This window comes from Manis pentadactyla, chromosome 1 (genome assembly GCF_030020395.1).
Source record: "Manis pentadactyla isolate mManPen7 chromosome 1, mManPen7.hap1, whole genome shotgun sequence".
Lineage (NCBI taxonomy): Eukaryota > Metazoa > Chordata > Mammalia > Pholidota > Manidae > Manis > Manis pentadactyla.
Window position 1 is genome coordinate 226,053,697 of NC_080019.1, and position 14,467 is coordinate 226,068,163.

The window sequence follows — 14,467 nt, forward strand, 5'->3', positions numbered from 1 at the left end:
AGTTTTTATGAGCTTCTTTTTATAATGTCATTAAGAACTGTCTAAATTTTGGGAGGAGTGATCATTCTTTGGATTTTTCCAATATCTTATTACATAAACTTTATTGGATGCTAACTCTGGGTCAGAGTAGCACTGTCTGTAACCACTGGGTTTTCTTCCAAACTTAAGGACTGTGGAGTTACAAACCTTAAATGAGTCCCAAAGATGGGTGTGATAAAGGGGTCTACATTTGGTAGTAAGTTTCCCACAGCTGATTGGCAGGAAAGAACCCAGTTCACAAACATGACTTTTTTCTTTCCATTTCCTTGGCAACTGCAAAGCCAACAGCTGCCAGTAAAAATTCAGAGATTTTACTTACCCAGCTCCCCAAAAAATCCACGTAGTTATGAGGTTTGGTCCGCACTAGAAGGAGGAAAGAGGTAGGTCTGTAAAATGGCCTTCAAGCTGTTAGTATGCAACCTTTGCTGCTCGGCTGTCTTTAAGATGTCACGGGAACCACTCTTTGACCATGTCCATTAATTAAGCTACCTTCCCTTCATTCTTAAGGGTCTTGTTCAAAAGGAGATGGAGAAGTATCTTGTGACCACAAACAATTACAGAGGCCTTCTTGGATTCTTCGTTTCCTGTCATATTTTCCATGTAAAGAATAAAAGAGAAGTCAGTGCCCCTGTCTCAGCCAACTCAACTTGGTGGCAAACTCCTCCTTATTCATCAGACTTGGCCCAAGGACCACCTCCTCTGGAAAGCTACGTTTGATTATCTTAGGAAGAGTTCACACCACATATGCTTCCATTACAGCATCTACCTAATCCTGCCTTACAGATCTTTCTCCCCACTAGTTGTAAGCTCCAGGAGAACTGTCCACATCTGTTCATAGGACTCCCCATGCCTAACACAGTGCCAGATACAGTGCTGGTAGCAATAAATGTTTTCTAAATGGTGGTGACCCAGGAGCCAAGTCCTCACATCTCCATGGCATTTTTCATAAAGGATACCCAAGTTTCTAAGGCTCAGAATTGTCCCTGATTAAATCCAAGAATGATAAAAAGCAAGCCCACTATGCAAAAGCTTTGAACAAATAAGACCTACCTTGAATCATTACTGGATCTAGTTGAGCACATCAACTTACCATCTTATTTCAGAGGCATCCATCCTGCTTCTCTCACATTTACCCAGTGTGCTTAGAAAGCACCATGAAGCTGGCTGAGCCCAAACTTAAAGCAAGAAGTGATTATGTTAAGAGGTTCCAGAAAGAATTGGTACTCAAAAGTTACTGGGCAGATTTTAGACCCCCATACTCATTTACACGGAAAGGCACAATCTTGGTGTTCTCCCACAACTGCATTCATCATCTCTCCACTTCATTCTCACAGCTGAGTTTTAGCTACATTGATATTTAACATGGACATTTTTACAAGCCATCTATTTAGTCACTTACCTCACTGAATACTTACTATGTACCAAACATTATTCTAAACAATGAGAGTTCAGCAGGGGTATCAAGATAGGCATGGTCCTGCAAGAAAGATAGGCATTCAACAAAAAAATTTACAATTGTTCCATTAATTATAATAAGTAAAGGTGAGCTAAGGTATTATAAGAAAGTACAATAGGGGGACCGAACTGGGAAATAAATGTTGCTTTTATTCCTTACCTCTATTTTGCCCATCCCCCACCCCCATCCTCTGTGGCAACCACCTGTCTGTTCTCCATGTTTATGAGTCCATTTGTTTTATTTTTTAATTCCATATATAAGTGAAATCATATGATATTTGTTTTTCTGTTTGACTTATTTCACTTAACATAATATACTCTAGGTCCAGTCATGTCGTTGCAAATGGCAAGATTGCATTCTTTTTTATGGTTCATTAAAATTCTATTGTATAAATGAGCCATATCTTCCTTATCCATTCATCTGTTGGTGAACACATAGGTTGATTCCATATCTTGGCTATTGTAAATAATGTGGCAATTATCAGAGGGGTGCATATATCTTTTTGAATTAGTGATTTTGTTTTTTTCAGGTAAATTCCCAAAAGTGGAGTTTCTTAGTTGTATATTTCTATTCTTCATTTTTGAAGAAACTCCATGCTGTTTTCATAGTCGCTCCACCTATTTACATTCCCACCAACAGGCCATGACTGTTCCCTTTTCTCCACACCCTCACCAATACTTATTATTTCTTGTCTTTTCGATACTAGCTATTCTGCCTGGTGTGAGGTAATATTTAATTGTTTTTTTGATTTGCATTTCCCTGATTATTAGTGATGTTGAACTATCTTTTCATGTGCCTGTTGGCCATCTGTATGTCTTCTTTGGAAAAATGTCTATTCAGATCCTGTGCCCGTTTTTTAATTGGATTATTTTGTTGTTGTTGAGATGATCTCATGATTTCTATATTTTATTTTGTTAATGTGATGTGTCACATGGACTGATTTGCAGATATCAAACCATCCTTGCATCCCTGGAATAAATCCCCTTGATCTTGGTAAATAATCCTCTAATGTATTTTTGAAGTCAGTTAACTAATATTTTGTTGAGAATTTTTGCCTATTTGTCTGGTAGGGATATTAGCCTACAATTTCCTTTTTTTTTTTTTTGTAGTGTCTGCCAGGTTTTGGTATCAGGGTGATGCTGGCCACATAGAATGAATCTGGAAGTTTTCTTTCCTCTTCTTTATTTTCATATAGTTGGAAAGAATTGGTGTTGACTTTTCTTTTAATGTTTGGTAGAATTCACCTATGAAGCCATGTGGTTCTACACTTTTGTTTGTTGGGAGTTTTTGGATTACTGATTCTATTTCAAAACTAGTAATTGCTCTGTTCAGATTTGTTGTTTCTTCCTGATTCAGTCTTAGAAGATTACATGTTTCTGAGAATCCATCCATTTCTTATAGTTGTCCAATTTTTTGTTATATAATTCTTCATAGTTGTCTTTTTAATCCTTTGTATTTCTGTGGTCTGTGTTGTAACTTTAACTCTTTCATTTCAGATTTTATTTGAGTTCTTTTTTGTTTTCTTGGTAAGTCTGGCTAAAGGTTTGTCAGTTTTGTTTATCTTTTCAAAGAACCAGTTCTTAGTTTCATTGGTCTTTTCTATTGTGTTTTTTTAGTTTCTATTTCATTTATTTATTATTTCCTTTCTTGTACTAACTGTGGGCTTTCTTTATTCTTCTTTTTCTAGTTCCTTTAAGTATACAGCTAGGTTGTTTATTTGAGACTTTTCTTGTTACCTGAGGTGGACCTGCATTGCTCTAAACTTACCCTTTAGAACTGCTTTTGCTACCTGCCAAAGATTTTGAACCATTGTGTTTCCATTTTCATTGTCTCAAGATAGTTTTTTTTTAAATTTCCGCTCTGATTTATTTGTTGACCCATTAGTTGTTTAGAAACATGTTGTTTAGGGAAAGTAAAGTGTTGAGGCTGAAACATGGAGCATGACAAGGTGGCTGAGAATTACCTAGGGAGGCAGGGGGAGAGGGGAACACTTAAGACAGCACCCAGGCAGGAAGAAGACTCACATAGCACAAGGGTACCTCCAAGCTCTGTATAGAAGGTCCACTATGTGAATCTCAGTGAAGCATCAATGGTAGGAAAGAAAAAAAAATTAGCTAACTAGCAGGTAGAGGGAATTATTAAAAAGGAAAATAAGAAAATCTCAAGGAACCAACTGCAGGAGGAATAGCTAGGCTTGTGGGAATTAGAAAACCATTAAAAGGCAAAGCTTCTTTCTTGACTTTAGATACCTTTCTCCTCTTGTTTTCCCTTCCTCCCTTATTCCCTCCCTCCTTCAGTCTCTGCCTTCCTCCCTTTCTCCCTCCATCTCTCTACCTCTTCCTTCTCACTTCTTTGCCAAGTGTCTCATTCTGCTTTCATCTGTTCCAATATGGCAACCACCCATGAGGCTACATGATCTTACTGTTTCAGCTGCACTATTGATTGTAATCTCAGTATCTCTCAGTTCAATTGCTCAAGAGAGTAAATCTGGTTGATTGCTGGCCACTTAATTTAATTAGTTGGTTGGGTGATCATGTACTAAACATCTTTTTTTCTTTTTATGCCACCCAGAATTGGCAAGCCAAATCATGGTCCATGTAAGCCATGCAGAGTTCTACCCTCAGCCACAGGGACGGAGGAAATAACTCATGCCTAAGCAATTCAACACAACATATCAGTAGCCATAGAAATTTGTCCAAGATTTGTATAAGTCAGACTTTGGATGAGAATTCTGGGGAAAAAGACTCTCCATCTTCCATTAGCACTGCAAGAGAAGATATTTACTCTTCCTTTAAATAACATGTCATGTTGTGAGGTGCAGATCTTCAGCAACCTTTTCGTGACATTAAGGGGAGCCAAACTGAGCATGCAGCAAATCCAGAGGTACCCAAACCACCATTTGGAGGAAAAATTCAGTTGTTACAATATAGTATCTGAGTTCTGATTATATTCTTGCCTAAAGCTGGTTCTATTCTTGGACATTTTCAAACCAATAAATTCCTTTCTTTGTTTAAGCCAGTTGGAATTGGATCTTTCCATTACTTGCAAAAAAAAAAAAAAAACCAACTGATTTGACTTGCCTCTCACCTAATCAGTTAGGAAGTAGGGTTGGAGAGGGTCAGTTCATGTTTCTTGTTGGAAATGACTGTGAGAAAGTGATTGATCTAAAATATAGTCAAGGCACCTGGAGAACATGCTTCAGGTAAGTTTCCTAGCAGGATAGAGGAGCAAATAGCATAGCTAAAACATGTTGTCAACTAACTTCATAGGCAAAGAAGGGAAAAAAAATAGAGGTCAGTTCTGATACCAAATTGCTTTATCTTCTTTTCTAAAGAATATTAATCACATTTTTCATCACTTCATTAATTTTTTCAATTTTTCTCAAAAAGAGTCACTATTCTTTTTAGAAATAGCCATAGGCTATGTTTGAAACATCTCAAATGAGCTCCTTTTGAATGAATTATGTGAGAAAATCTCTATAGATATCCAAAAATAGGGTGTGTCTCTGAACTTGAAAACTGACTACATTTTGCTAAAAAAGAAAAAACATTTCCATGAGAACCAGATTTGAAAAATATCACCTCATTTTTCTTTCCACAAATCAAATTTACTGAAGAAAACTTGGAAAAAAATAAAATTATTATAAAACATTTGACTCTTTTCTTTACTATGCTTGTGTATTTGTTTCTTACCTATTAGAGACAGTAAATAACTAGAAGGCTGGAAGCTGTCTACTTAACTAGGCTAAACATTTCTCCGGCACAGTGCCACAATATCTAGGGAAATCTCACTAGTGCTAGATGCCATAACTCTGGGCTGCAAAATGAAAACCTTCCATGTAAATCAGGTCTCTCTCTCTCTACTCCTCTGCTCATATGTTTCTTTTTCTTTACAAGGAACGCAAATTTCCCAAGTTTGTATCCAAAGAAATGGAAAACATGTACATTGAGGAGCTGAAATCATCCGTCAACCTGCTGATGGCCAATTTGGAAAGTATGCCAGTGTCCAAAGGTGGCGAATTCAAGCTTCAGAAACTCAAACGCAGCCACAATGCTTCCATCATCGACATGGGCGAGGAGAGTGAGAACCAGCTCTCCAAGTCGGATGTTGTGCTGTCTTTCTCCTTGGAGGTAAAAAGCCCTAAACCCTTGAAAGTTTCCTGGCATAGAAAGCAAGACATGGGTAATTAGATGCACCGCAATCAGCTTGTTTTCCTCTTTGCACCCTAGGAGGAGGTATGAAAATAACAGCTTGCTAAGCACAGGTCAGCTAAATAGTAAGTGATTCCTCATCTCCAGGAGCCCATACTTTTCTTAAGGAAAAGCCATCTTAAGAACCACCTACTAAATTTAATCATGCATTAGTTTCCTATTTTAGCAAACTAGCATCATTTCATGGTGAGCCATAAATTTTCTTTCCCATCAGCTCTCCTGTTGGCTGCACGGTAGAGAGCCTTCTGTTATGGTGGAGCTTTATTAGTTTATCTCATCACCCCAAAAAAATAACTCATTCAGGCCGAAGCTGTGGCAGAATGCTCAACATTTCAATAAATTTCTATGTAACTTCTACCCACATTTGTGTTAATGCATATAATTTAAAGAGTGGATCAGATCTAGCTACATCAGAATTACCTAAGAAGCTGGTTTGGTACAGATTCCTGGAACCACACAGACTTACTGACCCAAGGAGGTGGGAACTTAAATGGTGCAGTCAGTATAGAGAAGTTAAACATAAAGCAACTATGTGTTCCAGCAAAGATATCTACTCAAGAGAAATGAAAACACATGTCGCTACAAATACTTACACATGTATACAGTAGCATTATTCATACTAGCCAAAATGGAAACAATCTAAATTGTATATCAACTGTTGAATGGATACACAACTGTGGCATATCCATACAAGGGAATACTATTCAGCAATTAAAAGGAACAAACTAATTATATGTGTTCCTTTAGATGAACCTCAAAAGCATTATGTTTAGAGAAAGAAGCCAGACACAAGAGACTGCATATTGTTTGATTCCATTGATATGAAATGTCCAGAAGGGGAAAATGTCCAGAAGCAGAAAGCAGATTAATGTCACCCAGGACTGGAGTGGAAATGGACATGAGGGATCTTATTGGGGTAGATTAAAATGTTCTAAAACTAATTTATTATGATGGACACATAACTTAGTAAATCTACTAAAATCAGGGTACTGCATATTTGAAATATTAATTATATCATATGATAAATATAAAATATGCCTCAATAAGATTGTCAAAAAAAGAAGACACTCTAGGCGGATTGCAGCCCTGGAATGAATTTAATGAGCTCATTTTAATGAGCTACCAGGTACTTCTTATATAGTCCAAAGTTTTAGAATCATTCATAACATACTAAAGCTCAAAACCCCACAAGGATTTTATGATGACCCTGGATTTGGGAAAGAAAAACAAGAGAATAGATCGAATTTCTGTAGATTTAATTCAAATTTGTAAAGACTAATATTCTAGAACATCATTAGAGCTTGCTGTGAATTAACTGCAGGTAATTTGTTTTACTGGGCTCAGTTTGGATCGAGATAGTCACATTACAGTGTTGTCAACATGTATTTGGTAGCTGGAAGAGGTAGTGTTCAACTAAATACAGAGCACTTGGTGTGTGAAAAAATCATCAGTATAATTTCACAGAAACTTCCTTTTTTTCTTTTTTAGTACTGCCACCTGAGGTATTGAACACTTTTTCTAAGGTGTCTTTGAATTTGATTATTGCCAATTAGAGGTGGCAATTTATTCCTTACTGCCTCTTGTCTTCCTACAGCAAGGGCAAAAAAAGCAGTTTATTGATTTTTACAAAGCTTTTAGATCTGTAATTTTCTATTCTTTGTCAGTACTCAATATTATACAGCTGATTATCTGAAATATAGATGTGGGCAAGACCCCAACCATATTCCCATGTGTACATTATTCAAACAGACTAACTTGTAAGTACAAGTACAGAATGAAATGCCCTAGGGTCTCCAAATACTTTTTAATTACAACACTGAATTGCATATCACACTAAAACTACCAGCAAAAATCATTGTGTATCTATTTGTGAATGCATTTTGGGGAGCACAGGATAAGAAGAGGGAGAGAGAGAACTGTCATCTCATCAGGGCAGACTGGGACTGAATTTTCAGGTTGGTAGATGATAGACTTTATGTAATTATAGAATTGCATGGCTGGAAGGGGCACCTGAAAACAGTCAACTGCAGCAAGAAAACTGAGGTCCTGGGTGCTGGGGGGCATGGCCTTTGGCAGGGTAGTGTTCTGATGAAAAACAATAGGAATTTGTAAAATGCCACTATGCCTACTTTGCCTTTGTTAACTCAGTGAATCATCACAACAATCTTCTGAGGCATTTGCAGATGTGGAAACAAAGCCTCAAAAAGGTTGATAAACTTTTAAATGATCACACTGCTGGTGAACATACAAATTCAAGATTTGAACTCAGATATTTTAAATTCCAAAAACTATATTCTCTCTACTGCACCTCCCATTTCTTTTCATTTGTATAATTCTTCCCAGAGCCAATTTTTTGCATTACTCAGATCATCACATTTGATCCTCACAACAGCCACAGAGATGTATAGGACACACTATCATTATACCCACTTTGCAGATGAGGAAACTGAGGCTCAGGAGGTGTGAAAGAAAAGTGGAGTGACTTCAAGGTTAAGTCATTCGTCCTACATGACCTGAGTAGTACAGTAGTTCTCAAAGTATGCCCCCTGTGTCATCAGCACCACCAGCGAAGTTGTTAAAAATGAAAAAGTCTTGGGCTCCTCCTCCAACCTTCTTATCAGAAACTCTGGGGGTAGAGCCTGAAGTCTGGTTTAACAGCCCTCCAGGTGATTCTGATTCACACCAAGTTTGGGAATCACTAGAATGTTCATTAAGCAGCAAAACTGACTTGTGAGTCCTGGTACAGTGTCAACCCCACTGTATTCCTTGAATCAAGCCCATTAAAGCAGTGTGTTTTTTGTACACCTACATCCTTCTCCTGTGTAGTACCATTAACTTCCTTTGGAATACAGTTGAGTGATTTTTTTATATACTTTGGTTGTTATAGATCTCCGATGGAGGTCATTTGTTTCAGATTTTTAAATCAGTGACTCTTCCCTTTCTCTCTCCCCTCTCTCTGATAAGTGACTGTGCCTACCACTGAATATGGAAATAGCAGGTGATTGAATGGAGTTTAAGAGTAGTGGTGGGGAGTGCCAGGAACTCTAAATGGTCTATCTTGGTCCATCAAAACACCAGCCTTTCTCCTCAGTCTAGAACAGAGAGTATGCAGCTGCAGACATGTTTTGTTTCGACCCAACAAAATTGGCCTGCACAGAATTTGTGTACTTTGTTCCTCCCATTTTGGATTATTTTCAAAAATTTCAAAAGCAGATTTCTAACTCTGATTTGGATTCAGATTTCTATTTTCTGTAGGAAAACATTAGAGTGTCTGGCAACTAACTGTGCACTGGGGAAAGACAAAACAACAACGGACTGTGACTGAGTAGCGGCTGCTCTCTTTAAATGGATCATGTGCTCTCCAGTTTGTCACTGTCCCCACTACTCCCTACTGCATCTTTGACTCTAATGCTGAATGGCATTTACCATTTATCTTAGCATTGCCTTGCCACTTATCTTATTGTAAAGAGAAAAATGAGTTCCTGGGCCTATGTCTCTGCCATGTTCTAAATTAAAAGCTAGTCTCTATTTTAAAAAAAAGAGAGAGAGAGCCTATTTCTTTTTGGAAATGAACAATGACCCTATGTGTTTAACACAGAAAAGTGTAGCCCATTTTACATTATCTGCCTGGCCCCTGAGAGCATCTGAATTAGTGGGCCTTGTCTTGCCATCTGAAGGCAATAAGTTACACTATGAAGAATTACATCGTCGTGTTAGACTGGTCCCAGCAGGGCTGGTAGAAACCTGACAGGAGCTATCAAATACCTGCTGGGCTTTTTGGTGATTTCTTCTCATCTGTGTGTTTTACTTTGGGCAATGTTGCTCATGGGCTTTAGCAATAACCTCCACTATGTGTGACTCTCTTTTCAGGTGGTGATCATGGAGGTCCAAGGCCTCAAATCCTTGGCTCCAAATCGCATTGTATATTGCACAATGGAGGTAGAAGGAGGAGAGAAACTACAGACTGACCAGGCTGAGGCTTCTAAACCAACGTGAGTTACGTTTCTCCACAGTTCATCTTCCAGAACCTTATTCTCATTGGCACTGTTTTGGCCAACTAAAGTTAAAGGTGTGGTTTCCCCAGAAGGTAGTAGACATATACCTTGTTTATGTTTCAAACAGTTTGACTTGACTATATTTTTATTTGGCAAACATAATAAAGATTCCGGTTCCTTCAGAGCAGAGAATAGAAGGAAATCAAACAGCCTCCTTTCTGAAGACTTTACATATTCATCTTACAGAGTTTAGTCACAACTTCCATCCTTTGATATAATGTGCAGAAAAGTTTGATATAAATTTCTTCTATTATATTTGCTAAATAGTTTTACAATATAAGCAATTTTATTTTCCAAAATCTTTCCCTATGTGACACAGTTATGAATATATCAGCAAAGAAGGTATGTTACATTAGGTACAATACATTAATTCATTAGGTCAACACATATTTATTAAATGCTCATTGTGTGTACACAAGGTACAGAAAATAGTCACTGTAGTAGTCCTACAGAGCTTACAGTTGAGTGGGGAGATCAGAAAATAATTACAAGAATATATGATCACAAATAGTTATAAATGCTGAGGAGGAGTGCTTTAAATGGAGATAGCAGGGGGACCTAAACCAGAGTCAGAGTTGCCCATCTTCAGGAGTTACAAAACATTTGGTCTGATATTGTAAGAGTTAAGCAACAGAGATGGCAAGGGAAAGACAGAATCAGCTTGTGAAAAGGCCCTGTGGTTTGCAAAGGCCTTGTGGCAAGAGAAATGAAAAGAAGGCCATTGGGGCTGAAGGTCAGAGACCAAAGTATGCTACAAGCTTGCCAAAGAGGCAGGAAGGGGCCGCACCACGAAGGGCCTTGCTAACCCATGGAGATGCTGAAGCTTGGGGATGCATGCTTAGATGTATGTTTTGAAAAGATCATTCTGGCTGCAGTCAAGGGGCCAGACTTGATGCAGGAGACCAGTTAGGAATCAATTGTGAGGATTTACAGGAGTGATGATGATTGACTCATTTGGGTCAATAGACTATCAGGCCTCAAAAATTCCTGAGATCACTGCTCTTTTCCCTCTGTACCCACTACCTCTCTCCCTTCCTTTTCTATCTCAATCAAGCCAGCCTAAACTAATGAGCATCTTTTTTTATTGTTGTTAATTCATAAGAAGGTCTTCAAAAGGGTAACCCTTCACAGCAGCTCACTGCCTCTCCTCCCCCAGAGCATTATGAGCTGTTTGGCAGAACATGAATAACTTACCAGGATGTTCAAACAAAATAGTTCAAAGAAAGCACTGAATGTTTCCTGGACTAGAGAAAATCTGAGGGCATTATATGCCTTCAAGTGGCTCTTTGCATGAATAGGCAAAGGCCTCAGATGCTCAGAAGCTGGGTGGAATTAACGAGAGCATGCAGGAGGAAATGGAAACTGGCGCAACTTGCCACACACCACCCTTCCTCCCTTTTTTTAAATTGGGTCTCAAACTGAAAATGAATGCAGCTTCTTTTTAACTGCCATTGATAAATCCCAATTTTTCTCTCAATTGTCACCATGCCTGATGATTATCAGTGATGTTATGTTAAGCTCTATTATTTATAAGTACCTTTAAAAAATGTGTCATATGGGGGAAGAAAAACCAATTTGGTGTCGCTGCCAACCTTTTATGATGTTGGGCTCAATATGGTGTCACAAGTTAGAGAAGGAAGAAGAAAGCTCTGATGATTCTAACAGGCTGGTGTTTCATATGGGCTATTTTAACTCAAAATGTAATTTATTTTATGTTATTGGGTTTAAAGATTTCAGTTGCCAGGGTAAATGATGAGCTGATTTTCATGTGCTTATGAATGCTTAAAAGAAAGTTTCCATATTAATGAATTAAAGTTTCCAATTAATGGATACGGACTACTTGGGTCTACCTTCCTGAAATACTCATATTTCACATACATATTTACTCATCTATACACGTACGTTATTATGGCCAGCAATAAACATCTCACTCTGAAACAATTTGCTCTTCTGGCCATTAGTGTCACATTTTTTGTTTCTCTTCAGTCAGTGAGTGGGTTTACCAAAACCCCAGAGAGGATTTGTCTGGTTGCTTTTTAGTACAGTAAGAATGCAAGTTTCATGCCTGGGATCAGCTGGAATCACTCAGAACTAGGCTCTATTGAGAAGGGTTCGGAGGCCGTATCTGTAGTCAGTGGAAAACAGTGCCATGTTCAGCGTGTCACGTCTGCCATGGAGAAGAAGGTATTCGAGTGCCTTGTATTCACCATTTCTATAGTATCTTAGGGAGATCTATCCAGAGTTTGATCTACCAGTGCTCATGTTTCTTCCTGTCTCTTCTTTTGTCCTTTCTATATAAATTCTCTGTTTAACCTCTACTTATCTTGCTTCTAAATCTGCCATTCTTTTACTGAGCTCTTTTTCACTTTGTCCTTTGTCGTAGTTCAGTTCTGGTAGTTTTCCTCTGCCTCCAGTTTCATCTTCTAGGATGAATGAGACTGTTTGTACAGGTGTATTTTCTTCCTTCCTAATTTAGACTTACTCAGAATCCTCTCCATCATTTATTTTCTTTGAAGCTTATATTTCTTCTTTTCCTCTCCTCTTCTACTTAGAATTTCTCCCATTACTAATCTCCAGCTGTCCTGCCTGCTACTTGATTTTGATTATCCCCAAAATTATCCTTTTGAGGGTTATCTTTGATCTGTCCTAATAATTCTACTTCATAATCCAACAAGTTTAGTCCTTTTCCTGCTGTATTAATCTTCTGAACCTTGTATTTGTTCTTATAGCCAGCTGATGCCCATACTTTTTATACATTCTGAAACCAAAATTCCACTGAAGCCTATTTTATTTATTACTTACGGATTTTATTGTCACTGCTATCAAGTAATTTAGCCAGTAACTGGAACTCTAACATCGTGTTCTGTTATATGTCTATGAGGAATTTGTCTTTTGTCTTTTGTTTTTGCCAAGTATAGTCACAAAGTCCAGGAGTATATTACATAACCCAGTTTGTCCAAGACTGTGTTTTGGGGACTCTAACGTATAGGGTATGCTGAGGAAAGCAATGGCAGGGAGAGTAGTACTATGGTTAAGTAAGTTTGGGCAATGCAAGGCATATATTTCCTTCTGAGTTATTCACAGTGTACATTAGCATTTTAAAGGCTCTGAAGATTTCCATAGTTAATAAACGTGTTTGGCTTTGTTTATCCGTGAGCTTTTCCTAAACTTATTTCAACTAATACCTATTAGCACCCATTGGGAATGCTGATTCCAAGCTCTCCCTCACTCCCTCAGTCAAGACCACCTCCTCCTTTATAACCAGGGTCCTGCTCAGCATGGTCATTTAGGTCAGTTCCATAATGTAATAACGTACAAATGCTGTGTTCTTGTGTTGAATATACCTTGTGGTTAGAAAAAATGGTGTGGGTATGGGTTGTTCCTGTTCATCCTTCATTTTATCAATCTGTTTGCTACATGTGGGTTATTTTCTATCTGACTGTGTATTCTCTCACTTCTATCGTCTTCCCATCCAGGGTTTTTAATGTGGAAAGCCAGGAGAATATGTTATCAAAAGTTTTCCAAATAGATAGATAGGTAGGTAGATAAGTTGGCAGATAGGTAGGTAGATAGATAGATAACATACATATATACATACATACTTAGATTTTTTTAATATTGCCCTTATTTGCAATACATTGTTTCTGCTTCTAGTGGGAAACTAATAAGCATGCCAAGACAGAAGTAATTGAAACTGTGTTATTCATGAACAATCTAAGGAAGGCATGGGAATGGAGAAGGGAAATGCTTTGAGAAGTCAGGACGCCAGGTATATGTGACATCTCCTATGAAATACAGCAGAGACTTTTCTTGCCATGAGGCAGTACTTATCAAAGGGTGCACACTATCTCTGCGGATAATAGAGGTATGGTAGGCATTACCAAGACACGGCACTGAGTAATATCAAATCATGTGATAAAAGCATTTTCCATTTCTTTTTCAGTTCTTTTGATCACGTCAAGGAGAATGTTTTTATTTGGTTCTAATAGATCTTTAATACCTCCACAGGCCTCAGGCTCAGCACCTGCTGCAAGCAAGAGCCTCCAGTTGCAATTTTATAGCACTATATAGATGTCATTTAACAAAAAAAGTTTTCTATGTACTGGGCCTAGGATTGATTTAAATGGAAATTTGAAATTTCCATGTCAAGGATGGTATGAAGGGTAGTAGGCACTTGCATTCCTTCAACAGCACACATGGGATACTTTCATTGTGTCCAAGTAGTGCCGAGGCTACAGCCATGAATAACAATATCTTGAGTATACATAAAGGTCAAGCCTTGGCCTCATGGAATGTATATTCTAGTAAAGCAAGAAGCAATAAACAGAGAACAAATAAGTACATAAGAGAACAGATTGTAATTTGTGTTACTTTCCATTCGTGGCTGGTGACGCTGCTCTGTCTTTTGCAATAGTGACTTAAGTTTTCCCTTTTAAAGAAATACATTAACATTTAAAAAGTGAATTAATTTAAATAAAATATATTAAGTAGATACCACAGGTGGTGCCTAGATATGATAAAAAAATAATCACGGAAGTGTCTTATGTAGGTATGTGGAAATGGCAAAGGTTGGGAAGATGGTATGCAACTTTTTTTGGTGGGGGGGGAATCTGACATAAGGAAACCTGACATATTCCCTGAATATAAGATACACTCCATAATGATTTTCTCAGCTTTTGTACAATGTAAGGTACCCCTAAAGAGAG

At 37.9% G+C, this 14,467-nt stretch overlaps 1 protein-coding gene across 17 annotated transcripts in view; it reads left to right on the top strand.

Annotated features, from left to right (window-relative positions):
- Positions 1 to 14,467, top strand: part of CADPS (calcium dependent secretion activator) — a 427,320-nt gene that overhangs the window by 192,604 nt on the left and 220,249 nt on the right. For all 17 annotated transcript variants that reach the window (XM_057507990.1, XM_057507963.1, XM_057507964.1 and 14 more), the window contains exons 5-6: positions 5,392 to 5,625; positions 9,577 to 9,698. In XM_057507990.1, coding sequence (XP_057363973.1) covers positions 5,392 to 5,625; positions 9,577 to 9,698 — 356 coding nt within the window. The remainder of the gene's footprint in view (positions 1 to 5,391; positions 5,626 to 9,576; positions 9,699 to 14,467) is intronic.